General features: G+C 35.9%; 1 protein-coding gene across 1 annotated transcript in view; it reads right to left on the bottom strand.

Annotated features, from left to right (window-relative positions):
* Positions 1–22,722, bottom strand: part of DNAH2 (dynein axonemal heavy chain 2) — a 6,636,854-nt gene that overhangs the window by 4,820,715 nt on the left and 1,793,417 nt on the right. The window contains exon 25 of the mRNA XM_044077324.1: positions 14,394–14,555. Coding sequence (XP_043933259.1) covers positions 14,394–14,555 — 162 coding nt within the window. The remainder of the gene's footprint in view (positions 1–14,393; positions 14,556–22,722) is intronic.

Genomic DNA, 22,722 nt, shown 5'->3' with positions numbered 1-22,722 from the left:
AACTGTCTTTGGATCTCTAAGAATGCTGATTCCCTCTCACTGGGTGGAACATCGGGGAATCTTCTGGGAAGGGGAGCGGAAAGAGAAAAGGGTATGACATAGCCTCTGGTTATAATCCTCTGCACTTATTTGTCTGAAGTAATTTCTAGCCAGGTGTTTAAGTGTAGGGATAAGCATCCCCTGACTGCCTACAGAGGAAGGCAATTGGGCTTTCCTTCAGGAACGCTGATAGGGGTTCCCAGAAAATAAATATCTGAAGCCCTGGCTTTGCAGGCCACCTCTGCTGCGTGGACGGCGTCTTCCATTAAAGTCCCCCTCCCCTGCCCCTGGGAAGCTTTCACCACGTGTGCCTTGAAAAGACCTTCTGGATATTTTGAGCCACATTTTTCCACCCAATCTCAGATTCCTGGAAAAGGGTGTTTGAGGGGCAGAAAGGGTCTTTCCATCTTTCTTTAACCTTTAGTACAAATAAGGATAATCCATCAAAGGGTGCATTGATAAATGAAGACTTAAATGGCTCCGCAAAGTCACAAAGTTGCATCCAAGTGTGTCTTCTTATTGCTACACTGCTCTGGTAGTCCCTTAGGCTGCATGTGCAATGAGCCTGATGGATGAATTTGACAAAAACTCCATGGTAGCTAACTGACAGGCAACTTTGATTTGTACCTCATCAGTAACAGCTCCAGCCAGGTTATCCGAGTGTGCCTTGATCAGATCCCTTTGAAGCCTAGTGAAATGTGCAAAAAATTCAAAGACCGCAGAGTAAAAGTCGATGAAGCATAAATCCACTTGCCAAACCTCTCCGCTGCCTGGGACTGTCTATTGGGCAGATGGATAGAGGAACTTTCCTCGGCCAGTTCCTTTCTGGTGGCCTCCACTACGACCATGGCATCTACTCCTAGACCCCTTTGGCCAAAATGTTTTACCTTCTGGAGGGGATAAAATTTTATCTGATTTTCTGGGAATAGGTTCAGTGGAGTCAGGATCTTTCCACACCCATTTTGCAATCAATTGGATAAGTGCATCAGCGGGTGGAGTAACCAAGAGGTAGACAGGTGAGTGGAAAAAGCCTACAGGTATAATGATTCTTTAGAGATAAGGGGTTTGGGACTTCCAACCACCTCTCTGTTTAAAAATTTCCAGGACCTCTCAAAAGAAGACATTAGAAGGTGATCTGGGGGACCTTTCCTCATCATCAAAATCAGTATCTTCCATGATTTATTCCTGCAGGGAATCTATGTGCTTCCTCTTGCACTATTTCTTCATAGGGACCTCCACAGGGGGATTATCTGGAGAGATATCTGAAGACAGAATCTGAACCTGACTGTCCTGAGGTTTTAGCACTCACTGTCCCTGCAGAGGAGCTAGCTGGAGAAATGGACTAGAGGAAGGAACACGTTTCAAGGAAGAAGAGTTCAAGTGAGTGGCTGAGGCAGCCAAAGCCCTCTTCATGGTCTCAAAGGCCAACACTGCAGAAGAGAGAAGGGATCCCAGAACCAAGATAAATCGGAAATGTGGTCACTCTCTGCTCCGATGGGACAGTTTCCCAAGACAGAAGCTGCCATGGCTCCAGGCAGTCTCCGTACCTGACATAGCAGAAGAACTCAGAGCTTGAATCGGTGCCAAAGTCAGTACGACTGTTGGAACCAAAGCAGCTGATGCCGAACAACTCAAAGCTGAAAATTTAAAGACCTTAGAGGAGGAGGACTCAGTGGGGGAAAGGAATGTTCAACACCCAAAGACGGCTGAGGGGGCACCTGAAATTCTTTTCACCCATAACATTTTTTCCAATAGTCTCTCCACGTCAGTCTCTTTCAGGCTTTTGGGGAAATGGATAGAAGACACAGAAGGAGACTTGGGTCTATAAATGAAGACCTCTGGCAAGTCCCCAGCAAAAGGAGCGATAGATGGGGAATATCTGCATCTAGATGCTTACCAAGTAGAAATACTCTGTGCCGAATCAGTTGGAACTGAAGCATTGCTTGGAGTTTGGCCCTGAGGAATGGAGCTATCAAATTGAGTCTGCACCAAAGCACTCAACGCCAAAGATTTGGATGAAGTGGAGGGTGTTGGTGCAGGCACCACAGTATCAATAATCAGAGCAGAGGAACATTTTAGCACCGACTATTTTACTCTCTTAATAGTTGTCACCAGAGAAGACATAGACATACTTCTCTTCTTGGCCTTCCCAGAGGAAGAAGATGAGATATCAGTTTTACTGTTTTTCGCAGATACAGCCTCATTGAAGATGGTAGAAATTCAACCCTTTAATGTGAGTTTTTTCTTTCAACTAAGGCTCAGTGACTGAAGCCATGACAAATACTGCAATCTTCCTGCTGGTGATGTGGTCCCAAACAGTATACAAACAAGGCATGCGAGTCTGAAGAAGGAATTTTGTGGCCAAACTCTTGACATTTTTTAAAGCCAGAGAGGCCCATAGGTTTGCCAGCCATACTACCAAAAAGAACACTCTCACCACACACGCAACAAAGAAATAGAGCAATAACAAGTTGTATGAACACAAAAAGGACATATGCAATCAAGATAAAGTCAGATTTTTTTTTTTTTTTTACACTAGAGAAATGGGAGGGAGAGAAATCTACCAACAGTAGTAGCAAATAAGTATATCTCCTACCTATCCCTGTGCTAAATTTATAAATTTATAGATTCTATTTTACAGAAATACTTAGCCTTGGAAACTCAGATCTGTAAAGATTCATGGTCTTTTCTAGAAAAAATAGACCAGCTAGTATTTGATAATAGCTATAATTTTCTAACAATCGATGTGAAGGACTTGTACACGTGCATACCCCATGACACTGGTATTGAATGGGTCACACTAGTCCTTAAGAAAAATGGAGCATCCAAAAATCGAAATTTCTGTTGTCATCGAGTTGCTTGAGATAATTTTGTATAACAACTTGTTTATGTTTGGGGAGAACCATTACTTGCAGAAAGTCGGCGTTGCTATGGGTTCCCCATGTGGGGCAAGCATAGCTAATGCAGTCATGGCATATTGGGAGACGGAATTTGTATTTAAGAACCTTGAGATTATGGAACACATCACTTTCTACACACGTTACTTGGACGACATTTTTATGTTAGTAAAAGGTGATGATACATTCTGTAATATGTTTTTGGATAAATTCAACAACTCTACTGATTTTTTAAGGTTCATGTCTTCCTTTAGCAGCACAACAATAGCTTATTTAGATATATTATTATCAAAAAATTCAAAAAATTGAGAAGCTTGTAACTTTATAGCTAATATACACAGGAAGACTACTTACTCAAACTCCTTCCTGCATTATACTAGTTGTCACCCGAACTATCAGAAGCGATCAGTGATAAAGGGACAACTAGTTAGGGCTGCTCGCATAGTAACCCAAGACGACGACTTTCACAAAGAGTGTGTATTGCTGAAGAGTATGTTTACACACAGAGGTTACCCTACCCAATTATTTGATGAATTGATTAATGAAGTTACGGTCAAAAGACTTAATGGTACTTATAAACCTTTATTGACGTTTAAAGATTATCATCCATTACAGGACATACCTATCAATCCGCAAGTATCCACGCAAGCTTGTATAGGGATTAACCTGACTAAGACTGAACCTTTGGGTCCAAAATTAATTTTAACGTTTAGTTTGTTTAGTTACCAATGCATTGAGAGTATTAAGAAAAAATGGGTTTTGTTCAAAAGTAACCCTTCTATCAGTGCAAAAGTAGGTGACTTTCCTTCAGTCACTTTTAGGAGGGGTAAGAACTTAAAGTCACTTTTGGAACAACCTGCTCATAATTTTACTAGAACTGTAGGCATGTATAAATGCCAGAATTGTAATTTTTGTAAGCACATTTTAGAAACGAATAGAGTTACCTTGCAGAACTTTCAATGTAGATTAAAGCACAGGTTTAATTGCAACTCCAGAATGGTGATCTACATAGCTGTTTGTCAAGGATGTCCTGCGTTCTATGTTGGCAAACTGAATGCAGGCTCCGTGAACGCGTCTATGAGCACCAATATGCGATAGCTAAAAATAAACTGGATAATGCACTTGCCAAGCATTTACTTAAGCATATGAATCATAGTTTCAAATTTCTAGCAATAGACCAGGTGACTAATGACAAAAGGGGAGCTCCTATTCCATTATTGCTAGAGGAACTAGAATTAAGCTGGCAAATTAAACTTAATGCGTGTATCTTCCCTGGGCTTAATGAGTCATGTTCGATTAGCAGAGTGTTGAAACTGAAAAGTTTGAAAAGGTGATACTAGGATGTTAGAGTTCACAATTCACAACTTTAGTTATGGGGTCTAAATTCCCTCATCCCATACTGCTTACTATTTGATTAATTTATTACACTCTTGGACACATTGAGGATATTGTTTACGTTTGATGATTGCTGCTTATTATGTACTTTGATTATGGTGATATTTTTTACTTTATTAACTTTATTATCTTTATTATATTTTTATTTTTTTACACATCTAATATAATTATTACTATTATTTTTTAAGTTGTTGGTAAGTGGCAAGGCTTGCAGGCTTCCTGCTAGCTTAGTTGTTTAAGAAGAGCGTTGCATTGTGTTTCAATGTTTACATTGCTCCTGCTCAAATGTAATTGGGCAGTTGACTTGAACAGTTGTTTTAATTGATGTATTGATTAGTAGCCCAACATGATAGGCTCAATTCATGAGTTGCAATGTATTTAAAGTGATTGTTTGTTGAGTATGGTTTGTCTGAAGAAGTCTGCACAACGTACAGATGAAAAGCGCTTCATTAAATAGTTTTTATTTGGTGGCTGTTCTTGCCTAATTTCGCTAACCACAGCAACTCTTGTTTGTTTGGATTACCTGTGTGTTTGTTGTCGCTACTCTATACTTGTAATGGTAATAATGAGTTTATACAAGTAACTAGGGTAGGAGAAAAAGGCAAAGGTAAATTAGACTAGTAAAAGACAAGTAAATATTAGTAAATAAATTGACTTAGCTTGAGACTGAAGGTGAATGCATCTGTCCAGTAAAGCAGCAAATGAGATCTGAGGTAAGTGGGAGAGATGCATTGTGAGTAGGGCTGAAGCTCAAGAGTTTTTGGCCTGCGCTAGCTGTGGAAACGACCAAGATGGTTCCGATGCTTGGAACCGAACCCACTGGTCAAGGATAAAATGATGATTGACAACTTCAGATCAAAAGGTCCCCAAGAAGGGGACTACAGAAGCTTGGCCTTGGTGTTCTCTGGTAGAGACTGGAGGCAAAGCCAAGCAAATCTGCAAAATGAGAGACCCAGTGGCTGCAATCCTGGAGGAAGCCTCTTCAGTATTATAGCTTCATTTTATAGAATCCCAGCTACTTGTGTAGGCTGACTGTATAAGAGTATCATCTGTTCCTTATGGTCAGAATCCTGACAATTAGCCACAGTTTTATTTAATTCCCTGAGAATGGACAAAGGTATTTTGTCATCATAGTCTGATAATTTAGGTCCCTCAAAGCCAATGTGGCAGAGGTGTAGAACTTTTTACTCTACCTGTCGTCAGATAGAGATAGTAGGGCCATGGACAGGTACAGTAAAAAGGTCTACACCTCTGCCAAGGTGGCAGAGATGTAGACCTTTTTACTGTACCAGTCCATGGCCCTACTATCTCTATCGGATGACAACACATTAGCTGCAGGTAAAAGCTTGGTGGACTTATCAGTGAAGATAGAAATCACAACAGGGTCTGCTACAAGGTTTTTATAGAGAAACGTCATTTCCTCAGGGACCATATAAAACCTGCCAGGCTTTTTGGGAACTGAAGGGTGGGAATCAGGGAAGACGAGGTGGATGTAAAAGGATCCAGGAAAGGCCTCTAAAACAAGGGGGATGTAGGTTTTTGGAGCCACTACCTCAAGTAAATCATAGCATATTTTTTTGAATATCCATGACTTGTCTGCATTTCATTCGAAATGCTGCTAGTCTCTCCAGAGGAAATATCACCATAGCACACAAATTACTGTTCCAACCTACTAAATGTCCTGCACTATCCAATATTCTGCAACCTTATAACCCCCTCAGACCCCTTAGATCTTCCCACCAAAGCTTGATCATCATCCATAAACCCAAGCACCCTGCTGGGCAGCTTCTGCTATCTTATTCCCTAGCTAAAAAATGGAATGCTCTGCCCTCCACACTGAGGACCTGTGACAACCTTAATAACTTCAAAACTCAACTTCATTCTTACCTCTATCTAAACAGGAAATGCAACTGTACTCTTCCACCCATTCCTCTCAAGCTCTCCCCTCCCTTTACCCCAGGCTAACCTTCTTACCTCCCTAATCTCACTGTAAATTAATGATTATATACATAAACAAACTGCAAAAGCTAGTCACAATTCTATATGCCTGTTTTCACTCCTGAAGCTAAACTGTTTATTTCTTTTCTCACTCCCCTGAATGCTACTTGCTGCTAGCAATCCCTAACTTCCTTTGTTATTATCATGTAATAAAACTTTGTATTGTGGAACTTTCTCCCCAAGCCTCCACTGAAAGTATTCTGTAATTAAACTTTAATGTCTAGCTTTTTTCCCCAAACCTCCACTAAAGTAACCTATAGTTGCCCTGTGAATTAAATTGTAAATATCTTATTTCTCTTTTTTTTTAGAATGCTACCTGTTGTTTGTAATCCTAGCTTTCTTTGCAAATAATCATGAAATTTTCTTTGTAATTAATCATGTAATTTTCTTTGCAATTAATCTTGTAATTTTTCCTTGTAATTAATCATGTAATTAAACTTTGCATTGTGAAGTTTTCTCCTCGGGCTTCCACTGAAAATAGGCTCACCAGGCCCAGTGGACCTCCCCGGTCATCAAACTGGAATAAATAAATAAATAAATCTTTCATGGCAGAGTTAGGGGACAAGGTGTCATCATCTTAAGTAAACTGTCCAGGAGAATGCATTTCAGAAGATTAAGTGTAGGAATCTTAATCAGATTGTGATTCTTGCTTTTTCTCAGATGAAGATTCAAGAGGGTGTAGAGGAAGGAAGGAGGCTTCAGAGATAAAATAGCCTTACATCCTTGTATAGGCCTTGAGAAGATTAAAGCTATTCTTTTCCTGAGACATCGAAGTAGGAGAGACATGCTTGTTTTTTTGTTTCCTTTTCTAGGTGTGATGTTAACAGTAACAAAACATGATGTTTCAGAACCCTGACAGACATAGATTAACGTGCCAGGTGCCTCTTTCCTAACAAGAATTTGAGGTATGCCCTTTGGCCCCTCTGAAATTACCACTCTAGGTTTTCCTTCTCTACCATGGTGGTAGGCTTTCTCTCATTGGACATGTGAGAAGTAGATACTATACTGGCATGTGTTGGGGTTGCGGTAGTGGACATCTGAGAAGAGATCTGATGCACCATGACTGCTTCTTGCACCTCAACAAGAACATCTGAATCTGACTGCACAGCTGAAGATTCAGGCCTAGACTTTTTGATCTTCCTTTTGGGTGCAAATGGGATGTCCGAGGCGGAGGGTTCCATCATCTTGGTTTGTGCGTGGCACTTCAGATGTTGGGTCTTTAATATTTAAGGAAGAAAGTCAAATATGAAGCGTTTAGCACTGTGATCAGCAGATATAACAATTTCTCTGTGTTTAGCCCCTAAACAAAACAGACACTGGGAGTGCAGGTCTTTGTAAGGTATCTGCCTATCACAGTCAAATTTTGCTCTTTAAGCTGACATTAATAAATCCTTTGTATAAAATATTATTAAAAATTAAGGTTCCGCAATAGGGCACTTATCTGGATAAGTGTAGGTGATGACAGCAACAAAGACAGTGGAGTTGACAGACAGGATTGAATATCCTGCATTCAGACTGGCGGATGAGGTCATGCACCAGACATATGGTGCATCAGGAAGGCTTTTGCTTTGGTACGCTATCCACATGTAAAGGTTACCTTGGGCAGGGTTACTCATCAGTACTGGAATACTAAACAGTTATCCAAAGAAGGGCATCAGCTTAAATGTGAAAGGCAGTGAAACCAGTGCTTTGTGGCATTTTTGGAATGAACTCAACAAGCAGCACAATTTTGGTTTTCAGAATTGTTACTTTATTATAATTTCTAACCCTGCCTACTAAATATGTCAATAGATTCAGTTCACAATAAACATACTCAGTTTCCTTTTCCTCACATCAGTAAATACACAATACATAAATCAACAAATACGCTGTTACAGCATAAGAACTAAAGTCATCATCTTTTTGCACCTTTCTCCTTAAAAGTGATGTTTGAAAATGTAACTACTTTGTTTATATCTGCAGGACAGCATTCCATGTAACATATCTGTTGTAAGACACTGCATTGTTATGTATACAGCTTGTCAATATTTTGCCTATACATTGCACTTTATTGTATCTTACTTTTTTGTTTAGTTATACATTACTATATCATATTGTCATTGTAATTCTTTATTCTCTGTTCCTAGGACATGACTGAAAAGGGGCTGGAGTGGTCCCATTTACATATCTGCTAAATAGAATAAAGAAAAACATTTAAAATCTTCAGTAAGAAAAATGAAGCATAACTGGGAATTGCTAACTGAAACTCAGAAATCCAGGTGTAGCTGTTATATTACCTTTGCACCTACAAGCTTAACTTACATATAGTTTGTAGTACAAAAAACAGATGATGCTCTCCACAGCTGATAGAAAAATCCTTTATTCACTGCAGTAGTAAGCGCTTTCGCATTATTACAAATGCTTCATCAGACTTGTAAAACAGATATATTCACAAACTTCTTTTAAAGCATTCACTAGTTAAAAACAACCAATCAAAATACTAATGTGGAATGATCAATTTCATCACTTTCAAAATAAAAGTGTATTCACAATTGTGCATGCCTAAAAAGAAGAACCTCATCAAAAAATATATTTAAAAATATATATATATAAAAACTATATGTTACTAACTTATAAAAATATAAAAATGCATATCAAAACATTTTTTTAAAAAAGACACATGATAACAATGTATATTGGTGGCAGTACTGAAATTATTTTATGGCCCTAATGCTTGTATGGACGTGCTCCTAGAAATGGTTTTAAAATAACCTTCTCATTAAGTCCTCTTCCTTTGTGTGCTTGTAGTCTCATAATCCACCGGTTTTCACATTCTTCAGTATAATTTTTTATATTACCTAATCTATTTGTCCTTTTCACTAACTGTACTACACTAAACCTGAAATAATGTGAAATACCTACATTTAAAATGTGTCTCGCTAGGGCATTATGGTCATCTTCTTTATTGATGGCATATATGTGTTCTCTTACACATTCTCTGAGACTTCTATTCGTCTTGCCTATATAAAAACAACTGCATACCTGGCACACCGCCAGATAAACTAAATCTCTGGACTTACAGTCAGCATAGAAATCAAAATTGAACACCTTACCTGTATCAACATGAGTATAGACACTATTCCCTGACATATAAACACATTGGTTGCAATTTCTGCAAGGTAGCGTGCCCTTCCTGTTTGATAAAACTGTATTGTTGGTATTATTTTCATAACAGAGCAACCTTTTTAAAGATCTCATATTTCTATAGGTAAAATTAGGTCTTTCGCCTACCATATCAGAGATATTATCATCACTAGTCAAAATACTCCAATTCCTAGTTACTATATCCTTGATTTTCATATTCATATTTGAATATGGTATAGTTATCCTATTTACATTACTACTAGATTCTATCTTCACTTCACTTACATTGTGGCCTTCAGGTCTGTTTAAATAAGGCCTCCCTCTTCCTTTCCTCATATTGGTATTCTCAGTATAAATATTATTAACTTCTCTCCTACTATAACCTCTTTCTAAAAAATTTTTAGCGAGTGTATCTTTTTTATTACTGAAGTTACTATCTTTTGTGAATTGTGAATACACTTTTATTTTGAAAGTGATGAAATTGATCATTCCACATTAGTATTTTGATTGGTTGTTTTTAACTAGTGAATGCTTTAAAAGAAGTTTGTGAATATATCTGTTTTATAAGTCTGATGAAGCGTTTGCAATAATGTTGTAATAATGTTCCAAAGACATGCATCTGGAGCATTTCTCCCCGGGCCTCCGCTGAAAACAGGCTCTGTGGAACCTAGTCGGACTTTCCCGGTCAACAAATGATAAATAAATAAATAAAATAATAACGCGAAAGCGCTTACTACTGCAGTGAATAAAGGATTTTTCAATCAGCTGTGGAGAGCATCATCTGTTTTTTGTATTATTTTATTTTCATTCGGAAGGTGGCTCTTTATCCAGGACTGTTTGTTATATTTTTATTACATATAGTTTTTAACTTAATATCCTTATTTGCTGTCCAAGTCAGTATCTGATAAGTTCTTAGGACGCAGAATGCAATACAGGACAAGAACACATCTTCACTGTGTTGGCATTACATCAGTAGTAAAAAACCACACATGACCTTTCAAAACAGGGATGTTTTCTGTCACATAGAAGATCCCACCACCAATGCTCCCTGTACTGAGCAAGGTAACATGGCTTGGACAACTTCAGCACTGAAGTGAATTTAACTCCTTAGGGAAATCGGAGTGTCAAGGTGCAATTCCATGTCCACAACAGAAATGGCTCGTCTGTGTATGGATTTCTGTTTAGAAAGCAACAAGACAAAACAGCCCATTCCCATAGCCTCAAGGCTTCTTGATAAAGAGACTATGAATAAGTTCTTCCCTTTTGGCTGATGCATCAATTCAAATCTGAGCAAATGGCAACTGAATCCTGGGTGGATCACTCCCAAAATGCCAGTAATGTTGAGAATGACTGCTTTCATCTCCAGAATACTTATGTGCAAACTGGCCTCATAATGTAACCAAGTCCTTTGGACCATGTCCCCTAAACATTTTCTCCCATCCTGGGGCAGCCACATCCATGGTAACAGTTACACTTGGGGGGAGGACTACCAGACAAACTGAGCAGTGAAGCAACCAAGAAAAGTTCTGGCAGTACATGTATCATATCCTGATGTGGACTATTACAGACTCCATGCATTGGGCCTGATGAACTGTGAGGGTTCACTGCCAAATTCTCATCTGATACCTTGGAAAGGGCATCATTAATACTGTTGTTGCCCTAAGACCCAAAACCTTGAGACAGTCAGCTGCATCAGATCTTTGTACCTAAGGCTGCAATTCTGCCCTATCCCATAGAAAGCTGTCTGTGCACAACAGAGTATCTCTAAGCAGTACATTATTAAGGTCAGTGTCTGCAACAGCTCCACATGGGACTTTTCTGTATTCACAGTGATCTCCAACAACTGTAACAGCTGGAATACAAACTCGGTGGACTCCTAGTCAGGAGAAGCTAAGTCATTCAGTCATGTAAAGGAAAAATATGAATCCCAACAGTCTGAGATGAGCTCCCACTGTGGTCATGCATTTTGTCAACACCAGAGGCCAAATGGGGAAAGTCCAGAGCTGAGAATGATTGACTTTTATCCTGATTAAAGAAAGAATTTGCTAACAAATAAGTTACCCCCCCCACACACACACACACACACTGTATAAAAACACAAAGTATTCCAGAGGTACAAGCAAAATGCATTCTACAGAAATGTGTAATCACAAAACGAAGACCTGAGTTTGACAGGAAGGCAGACAAAACTAAACAGCTTAGAAATTTTGCATAAAGAAAAGGAGATATTTGACCTGAAACTTGGCAACTCTCTGAAACAACTTTGGAATACACTGGTTTATATGTAGACTTCTGCAAGAAATCAATAAATACATAAACAATTCCCAAAATATCATTAGATCATCTCTAAGACACAAACTGTTTAGTGGGAAATTAAATCTTGAGAGGTTAACAGAGCACACATCATTTTGGTAACCAGAGGTGGTGTGTGAGCCTAGGAAATCCAAAGGTGCAGAGCTGACTAGTGCCTGTGGCAGCCAGTCTAATCAGTTGAAGTGGATGGAGTTGAATGAGTAAGGTCACAATGTTTTACAAATACAGAAAGACATGCAAACATTTGAGATAGCATGGCCATTTTGCTTTATTGTTACCAGCACATGCAATGTCAGCTATCTTGCCCTGAACATTTTGCAAAAAAACTAGAAAACAATATAAAGATCCAGTCATTGGTACATATCATCAAATTAACGTGAGAAGGCCCATAAGAAATTGGCAGATTACAAAGTCTGCAAAACATTCACTTTAAAATAAAATAGTTATCATTCCCTTCAGACTATAAAATATCTAATGTGTGAAAAGAAGCATAGTGTTGTAATGATCTCAGAGGTAAAAGACTGTATTGTTCTATATAAAACTTTGATTTCCACTCTTTTTAAATGCTGCAGGCATAACGATAACATTACAATTCAAGACTAAGCTGCATCTTTCTGTAAGTTAGGAGCACAGTCTGCACATTTTATACATACTCATCTCAGTATCACTCGTGCATAAAGGATCAAAAGCTGCATTCACTCTTGGTCCTGCCAGATGTCTTACTCACCTCTGATACCATAGATTCCTTACAGAACACCTGCAATACTACTGTGTTTTCAATTGCATGTTCTCCACCGGTCTGCTTCATACATCTTAGGCTGCTTTAAGGGAGTGTCACCAGTGGCTAAATACTCTGAACATTCTCCTTGGAATACGCAGTGTTTTTAGGGATCTATTTTGACTCCTATTTTGCTCATGTTTTAGATGTTGCTGCTGAGGAAGGATACTAAGAGGAGTGTTTTTTCCCCTACATGCTTTTTGCCAACAGGACCATCAACCATTAAACCTTCCCAATTAGCTTTAAGTCCACTCATTCGCTCAATATTGGTAAGCACCTACTGTGAACAAAAGGTCTACCATCCATGTAACAATGGTGGTAATTTGTGCCATCTCTGGCAGCTTAGTCATAGGAGATATTTTTAAGTGAGGTCTTAACTCACCTTTGATGAGTGACATCAGCACTTGTATCACTATGGAGTGTACTACATACATCCTTCCTATGTAAATGCATATTTCCATCCCAACCTGTTGAAGGCTACCATCACTGGCTAGGGGTCCCAAGCCCACATCCTCAATCCTGGCCAGCCTGGTGCCAGATGAACCTCTGCTTGCATTTTGGATATTAGATGAATGGACACCCCATCTTCTTCCTCCAAAGATGTGTGAAACTGCATCATTCACTCAGTCCCACCTTTCCCTGCCCTGTACTTTCAATGTCCGATCCACTATTCACACTCAAGTTAGTTGGGTTGTAGTTATGGCTTTGTCCCTCGACTCCGCAGAACTCATCTGTAACAGGCATTTTACCAGTCACATTCTGAAATCATCCAGTTTTACATTTCTTTTTCTCCTAAGTCTGTGACTGGTTTTAGTGGATTACAGGACTACTAGGGACTGATTTTTACATTGTACACCCTGCAAACATTAAGGCCAAGCTTAGTCATATCACCATTCGTCCATCACATCAGCCAATTATTCCCCCTCTATAACTTACAGGGAAATACGCTAGAAATGTCTCTCTTGTAGTACTGCTTATCTCATGTCTGCAATACAGTAATGCTGTCTCCCCTCAGTTTATGAATGTCGATCTGGCCCAGATTCAGTGGATGCAGGACTTTGCAGCTAGACATCTGACCAGGACATCCCAAACTAGCCATATTGCAATAGTCTGCAGGAGCTGCAATGGCTCCCAGTCGCTGCTATGCGTCTTCAACATCCTGACCCTAACTTACTGTACCCTATACAACACAGGTCCTGCTTAAAACAGTTGCTGAGATCTTGTATCTTGACTAGACACCTCAGGTTATCAGAAAAAGGGTTTTGGGCAGTTCCACACACCCAATCAAGAAACATGTGAAAAGTTATCTGTAGGTTATCTTGCTCTGACCCTCTGAAACCAGCTATCTTCTTTGATCTGGGCAAGTGATAATCAGTATACCATTAAGGTTTCTGAAGTACTATCATTTTAGAAAAGTCTCCCTGGACCAAGTAGAGGCATTTCATATGCTTCTAAATTCTCAATTTTGGCCAAGACTTGTGTAAGGGTTGTTTAGCATACAAGATTACTTCTTCCTTAAGAACACATGCCCAAATCAGAAATAAAACACTCTACTGACCTTACAGTGCCCTATAACCTACCATGCCAGCAAAACTTATAAAACACATCTTTAAGAAATGTGAATTTTCAAATGAGCTAAAGAATTAAAAATAAAAAGCTATAGTGGTTTTCTGAAAGTCATCCTTTAATCACATCTTACATCCATACATACACACACGTGCACGCCTTTATTAATAACTACCTGGACCTGTCTAATTTTTTTCAGGTTAACAGGGATATGTTCTTCTTCCTGACTATGCCTTAACACATTCTACAAAGTATGTGCTCTCTGCTTCAACACAGTCTCATACCTTGACTTCTCGGCTGAGTTTGTTGAGTTTCTTGAAAAGACTCTGAGCCGTAGTCTCCATGACATCTGTCTGCAATGTTTCAAATCTTCCAGCTTTCCAGTTATTCCAATAGCCTTCCCACTCTTTTGTGATTTCCCAAGCCTGCTGTAGATACTCCAAATTCTATGAAAAGAATAAAAAAGGAATTTCAGGTCATTTATAAAATACAAAATACCATTGTTTTTCAGGGCACACTTCAACTTTATTCAGGCGTTTAATAAAAAAATTGACAAAGACAGCAGAGATAAAATAAATAAAAATAAATAAAAATAAATATGGTAATTACAATAAACATGCAAAATCATAACAGAATACAAGAGCTCTAGTAATTAATAGACTCAATGAAAAGGTGAGGAGTAAAATTCATATATAAATGCTAAAATCAGACTGTAAAAGACCATTTCAGTAAAATACCTGAGGAAGTCAGCCAGAGAGGGACAGTCTTGGAAGCCAATAAGCAGCAAATTCCATAGGTAAAGAATCTGGATGGCAAAAGAAGAGATTTAGATCCCTTAAGCGAGTGTTTATGCCTCCCATTGGACTTGCAAATATGCAGTAAGTCTGAGAAGTTAGGGTTTGTGGAGGGTCTGTATGGCAGGCAGAGCTCACACCTCAAGTAGCCTGCTATGATACAGAGAACAGGGACAAAGAAAGGAAAGATAAAGTACAGCTGTGTACATTTAATAAACATAACAGATGTACAAACAGATCACTGATGGAGTATCTGCAACTATATGGACATATCTGCCACTCTCCCAAGCCTTGGTTTCTTTCTTTGTGCTCCACATATCTGTCCTTAGCACAAGAGGTACATGATGGTATAACAGGGATGCGTAGGCATGCCAAAAATCAGAGCTTCCTTGGCAAAAGGGGAGATTGCAGCCTAAAGCTCTATAACTATTTAGTCACAACCTGTAAAGTGTGTCATGTCATGTCAGAAGGGCAAAGGTGGGGGCGTGGCCAAGGATGAACACAGGATAGCAGCAGATTTCTTCAGCTCCACCAATTTCATTACATTGACAGGAATTAATTACTTAAAAAATTAATTCTTGAAATAATTTTCTTTCTAAATATGTTTGTTTTATATAGTTCTTGAACTATATCTAAAAAAGAAAGGAAATCTTAATAATATTCCTGTCAGAAATTACTTTGGAAATTTTCCTGTCAGTTTATCAGTCTGAAATGAGTTCCAGTAAGACAAATTCTCAAGACTCCAGCATCAAGAAAGAACTTCAGTCTCTGATAATTATAGTCCAGCAACTTACTGCTAAGATGGATAAAATGGATACTAAAATAGACACTTTCATAGAAAAACTACAAAACAAATAGACTTGTTACATATGGACCTGCAACAACAGAAGATCCAGATGACAGGCATAGAAGAAGCTGTGAATGACATGGAAAATAAAATACAAGAACAGGAAATCAACATTGAGTTTCTGCTGAAACAAAATACACATTTACAAACAAAGCTGGATGACCTGGAAAATAGATCTAGGCGCAATAACATTAGGATTTTTGGACTGCCAGAAAATATTGAAGGTAACAATATTACTTCTTTTTAACAACATGGCTCCTAAAACTTTAGATTTACCAGAAGCATTCTCTTTTGGTATCGAAGAGCACATAGATCTATAGCTAATACTAACTCTAACAAAAACTATCCTAGATCAGTTATAGTTAGATTTCTATCATCTTTTGATAAAGAGATGGTTCTTAAATCTGCTTGGGCTAAAGCTCCTGTTAAGTTTAATGAGACAACTGTGCGTTTTGACAATGACTATTCTTCCATGGTAATTGCTAAAAAAGTTTTCTGCCACTAATATGCGAGCTTAAATAAGCACTGTTTAAAACATACCTTCTGTTTCCTGCCAAGCTTAAAATCTTCCTTCCTGATGGTCCTAGGGTCTTCGATGGTTTAGACTCTGCTTTACTGTTTGTCAAAGAAAAAAGGATTTTGGATAAAATAGAAGAAATGGAATGGGCTAGTTCTTCATTAAAGAGATTGGCAACTGAAGCTTCCTGGAAGACTTCAGAGAAGAAGAAGAGACTAAAAACAAATGATTTGTTATATGTTTTTTTTTCTCTCATCATTTTAGTTCATTATTAATCTTTTGAATATAGTTGCTGCATTTCCAGAAAGCCACAAATATTTTGGAAAAGATTTAATCAAAGTTATTCTCTATGTGCAAAGAAATGTTTTGTTTCATAACCAGTCAAAATGCCTGAGGATTTAATGGCAGGCTGTGACTCGATTTGTTTTCTTTCTGAAAAAGTAAGGTTAGTAATTTGATACATTTTTATCTTTACCTTTTTTGTTCCTTCCTTTATCATTGTCTTTGTTTAAACAATGACATTCTATTTAGATTATGTAGTGTGTAAAGGGTGGGGAGGGCAGGAGAGAACAGTAATGAAAATATCATTAATAGAATAATAACATATTTATTTCTTGTAAAAGTTTATAAGTTCTTCAAATGCTATTTCTAATTATACTTTCTTGATTATACTGCTTATGCTTGTTTGTAAATAATCTGTCATGCTTTAACTAATAATAATCAGAACTAAATAAGAGTAAATAATATGTTTTATTTTTAACTCTATTAATATAAACAGTAAGTAACATTCCATTGTATATACTTCTTACAGCTTTCTCTTACATTTTTTATTTCTGCCTCACTCCCTTTTATTTTCTACTCTCTTTTCTTTTCTTTATTAATATATAGAATGCTTTAGACTGTGTGGGCACAGTGAATAATAGGATTTGTATGAAAATTGAGTTGGGAGAAGAATGCTGAGTTTTATTGCTTGTTGGTAATTTTGAGTTTAATTTCACTTGCATAGAGGCTGTGATGATCTGTGGAATACATTGTGGAGGTTCTGTCATGTTTAGATGCATTTACACTGCTAAATGAATGTTTGTCACTAGTTTTTAATAAGTTTAAATGTTAAGAGAGACACTCTGGGATGTGGGCTGTCTTATGCACAATGTCCATGAGTTACCTCAGAATCTTCAAATCACAGAATTCTCACAGAGAAACTGAAAGCAGTTAGTATAAACATTGACAAGGTTATCACACTGACACACCACAGATTCAGGAAAAATACTCTGTTCATAAAATATGTCAGTTATAATGAGTTTAAATTATGTTGTTTCTTGTAGTAAGTAAATGTCTTATTTTAGAAGGCATAAAAAATGAAACATTTATTTAAATGTTTTTGAAAATCTACTTATCAGCAGCATAATAATCTGTGTTAAAAATTTGTGTTCCAAACATATACTTTACTATAACTCATTTAATTCATCTGATTGACAAACATAAATAATCTTATAACTCTATTCTGGAAGAAATGTCATGTGATATATTTTAAAGCAGTAGGTTAGCATGATTGTAAAATCTGGTTACCAATATGTGTTTGCTGTGCATTATTTTGTATAAAGCAGACAGATTTATTCTAGGGACAGCAAGTAGGATAGTGCTCTACTAACACACAACTCAGTGAGATCATATATATATATATATATATGTGTGTGTGTGTGTGTGTGTGTGTGTGTGTGTGTGTGTGTGTGTGTGTGTGTGTGTGAGTGTGATGGCTTTTTTTCTGAGAATCTGCATAACTATCCAATATGATTTATAATAATTTCTATGAATACAATATTTTACTCTATTGACAAAATGAATGTTTGCCACAAGTTTTAATAAGTTTAAATGTTAAGGGAGACAATCTGGGATGTGGGCTGTCTCATGCATAGTGTCCATGAGTTTCCTCAGAAGCTTCACTCACAGAATTTTCACAGAGAAACTGAAAGCAGTTAGTATAAACATTGACAAGGTTATCACACTGACACACCACAGATTCAGGAAAAATACTCTATTCATAAAATATGTCAGTTATGATGAGTTTGGATGATGTAGTTTCTTGTAGCAAGTAAATATCTTATTTTAGAAGGCATAGAAAATGAAACATTGATTTAAATGTTTTTTGAAAATCTACTTAACAGTAGCATAATAATCTGTGTTAAAACTTGTGTCCCAAACATATACTTTACTATAACTCATTTAATTCATCTGATTGGCAAGCATAAATAATCTTATAACTCTATTCTGGAAGAAATGTCATGTGATATATTTTAAAGCAGTAGGTTAGCATGATTGTAAAATCTGGTTACTAATATGTGTTTGCTGTGCATTATTTTGTATAAAGCAGACAGATTTATTCTAGGGACAGCAAGTAGGATAGTGCTCTACTAACACACAACTCAGTGAGATCAGATATATATATATATATATATATATATATATATATATGTATGTGTATGTGTGTGTGTGTGTGTGTGTGTATATATGTATGTATATATGTGTGTGTGTGTGTGTGTGTGTGTGTGTGTGTATATGTGTGTGTATATGTATGTGTGTGTGTCTGTGTTTATGTGTGTGATGGCTTTTTTTTTAGGTAATAACGAGGTGTTTCTGAGAATCTGCATAACTATGCAATATGATTTATAATAATTTTTATGAATACAATATTTTACTCTATTGACAATAATGAGTTTAAGTAAATGCTCATATACAAACAATTCAAGATTTTTTGGAAGCTGTTGATAGAATTCACATGACAGAAAATAGATGCATCTTAATGCATGTAATGTCTGAATCATATTAGCCAAAGTTTTTGATTTAAATGAATGTTAGAACATAATTTTCTCTCCTCTTGATTTCTAACATTAAGATTATTTGAATGCTATTAGAATACAAGTGTTATATATTACATAGATCTATATAATAGTATGAATCGTTTTTAAAAAAAAAAAAAAAAAAAAAAAAAAGTTTATTTTAGTTTATATGATGCTGTTTTACCAAATATGTAGTTTTGTCTTGATAGATAATTGAATTGAAAACTGTTAACCTCAGTTAAATATAACTAGTATTAAATTGATAAGGTGGTAGCTGAGGTACTGCTGCTTAGGGTAGGGGTTAACTTGAGTAGTAAATACTGCTCTAAGTTGGAGTTTTCAACTCAGGCGGGCTGCAAGGTTTAATCCTTACATTATTTTCACTTGTTCATTGTTATATGTATATAGTTTTGACATCCACAATATATTTTGTACACTCATTGTCACTACAAACAAAATTGAATCCTATACAAAATCCCATAAGAGATTTAATAAATACAGCTATATTTAAAGGTACACCTAAAACAGGAGATGTAACATTATTTATCTTGTTATTTGTTATTTCGATCATAAGATTCTTGAGTTTTAAAAATGCCAAATGACATCTTTAAAAGGAATTTCTTTAAACATTAATGGATTGAATAATCCGTGTAAAAGGGCAAGCCTAATAAGATACATTAATCTACACAAGGCCAATCTAGTCTTCCTGCAAGAAACCCATCTCTTGAAAAAAGATATTGATGAACTAGGCACTAATAAGTATACAGTATTGGTTAGTTCAGAGCACACTCAGAAAAAAGAGGAGTGGCTATTTTATGGAATAAAAGTATGCCCATTCCTAAAACCATTAAGTCTTATCAGGATGACAAAGGAATGTTTTGTATGGTTACAATACAAATTAATGGGAAGACTTACACTTTAATTAATGTATATTGGATACCTGGAATTGGTATTAATACAGTGAAACATCATATTGATAAGATCATATCATTCTCTGTAGGGGATATTATTTTAGCTGGTGATTTTAATTGTATACTACATGAAAGTGATACTACCACTATAAAGAAAAGAAGAATTACATCTAATGCAAAACATTTAAATGATTTTGCTAATTCTTATCATTTGAATGATATTAATAATCAGATAGAGTCAAAATCATTACCATACACCTTTTTTCTAACAGATACAAAACTTATTCAAAAATAGATAGGGTCTTTATTTCTAACCAGATGGTAACAGATTTAATTAATTCCAAAATCATTTCATGTCCTATATCTGATCATAACTCAATTGTTTTTGAATTCATGATAAAAAAATACTCATAATGTTCAGATCAAAAGGATACCAGCATACTTAACTCAGCTAAAAGACTATAAAGAGTATATACTTTCAGTACAACATTTTCTAGACATAAATAATACTCCTGAAGTCTCCATTGTCTATGTTTGGGATGCCTTAAAATCATATCTATATGGACAAAGTATCAGATGGTATAATAACAAAAGGAAATCTTGGGATAAGGAATTGTTAGATATTCAAAGTAAACTAGACTCTTATAAACATAATAATAAAGAAAATATTATGGACAAGAAAGTTATTGAAGAAATAAACAAACTAAATGAGAAATACAAAGAAATTTTGACTCAAAGTTAAAATAACTTTAGAGAAATACAAGTTTTGTCTTATTCAATAAGCCCCAAATACTTACATAGACTTAAAAATAAAACAAAAGATTGAATAAACAAAACCATATCAAAGAAATCTTTTCTCTAAGGAAAAGAAGAATGTTTCTAGTATACCAGAAATACTGGATGAATTTAGAAATCACTTTCACAAGATTAACCATAACAACATTAACATGGAACCTAAAGATAAAATAAAGGAGTTTATAACCACAAACATGAATAAAAAGCTTAATAAACAACAGATTAAACTATTGGACAAGAGTATTTCATATACAGAAGTTATTACACAAATAAATAAGCTTAAATCAAACAAAGCACCGGGTAATGATGGTATTATACCAGAGATATATAAAATCCTTTCTAAAACTACATATTCATTAATACATAAGGTTTTATTCTGGCCCAAACTGAATTAATAATACCCCCATCTTGGCAATATACATTTATTTCACCAATTTTAAAACCTAATAAAGATCCAACTAGATGTTCTTCATATCGACCCATCTCATTACTTAATGTTGATTATAAAATGTTTATGAGTATTTTGCTGATAGATTGAAGACAATTATCCCCGGCATTATAGACATAGATCAGACGGGCTTCATTGTAAATAGAAATACTTTTGATAATATAAGAAGAACTTTAGCATTAATTGATTTTGCAAATAGGAAAAAGAAAGATTTAACACTTATTAGTCTTGATATAGGTTCAGCATTTGATTCAGTAAGTTGGGACTATCTGTTTACCTTACTGAAATGCACAAATTTCTCTGATGCATTTGTAAATTTAATTGAGCATTTATACAAAGGAACGCTGGCTTATATTAAGGTAGGAACATATGTTTCACAAAAATACCCATTCTTAAAGGTACAAAGCAAGGATGTCCACTTTCTCCACTATTATTCACTTTAGTAATGGAGCCTTGGGCTAATTTGATTAGAAACAGTACTGACATAGAGGGTTTTGAAATAGAAGAAAATACAACATCAAAATTCAACTTTTGCAGATGATGTTCTAATTACATCAGCAGGATCTAATTCTTCTATGCAGTCTTTATTTGATAAAATGATGAATTTTAAAAGTATTTCTGGTTTAATATTCAATGAAGAAAAACTAAAATACTACCTATATATACACGAAAACATACTCTCATTAGTGATTTTACTAAATATGTACCCAACTCAGGTCAGATAACTTATTTAGGTATAATACTATCTAAAGATATTAAATCTATTATATATAATAACTATAATACCTGTTTTCTTAATATACAAAATCTTTTTAATACCTGGAATAATATGTTTTGTACTATGGAGGAGAGACTTACAATTATTAAAATGATAATATTCCCCAAGATTTTATACTTAATACAATCAATAATACTTTCATCTACAAAAATAACTATCAAGAAACTGAATACACTAATGTTAAATTTCTTATGGGCACCTAATAGACCTAGGATTGCATTAAAGAAACATACTAATAGCTGGTCTCAAGGGGTATTTCTTTTCCAGACTTTAATTTATATATTATCTCTTCTATTATAAAAGTTATTACTTTATTAATAGATCGGTCATATGTCAAAATGGAAAGATTATTGGGAGCTAATTAGTATGCACTTCATGAAAATCTCCTTAACACATAAAAATATGATTATAAATAACTCCATGTTGTGGTTGCTAAAGGAATTTTGTACTTCACCTATTACACCTAAACATATGGTCTGTTACCCATTAAATATTATTATTAGTTATCGTAACTTTATATTCATGCACCCTAAGTATAGGAATGGAATTTTATTGTATTCCTATAATTTATACTCAGGGTATGCTTATGTCATCTACTTCTGAAGGAGCTCATTTAGCTATAGATAATAATCTAAAGTACTGGTATCAGCTGATATCTGATAATAAAGTTAAAAATCTAGATTTCT

Source organism: Protopterus annectens, chromosome 7.part0, assembly GCF_019279795.1.
Source record: "Protopterus annectens isolate FY-2018-M chromosome 7.part0, PAN1.0, whole genome shotgun sequence".
NCBI lineage: Eukaryota > Metazoa > Chordata > Ceratodontiformes > Protopteridae > Protopterus > Protopterus annectens.
Note: the sequence above shows the minus strand (reverse complement) of the source record. Positions and strands in the feature narration are given on the sequence as shown.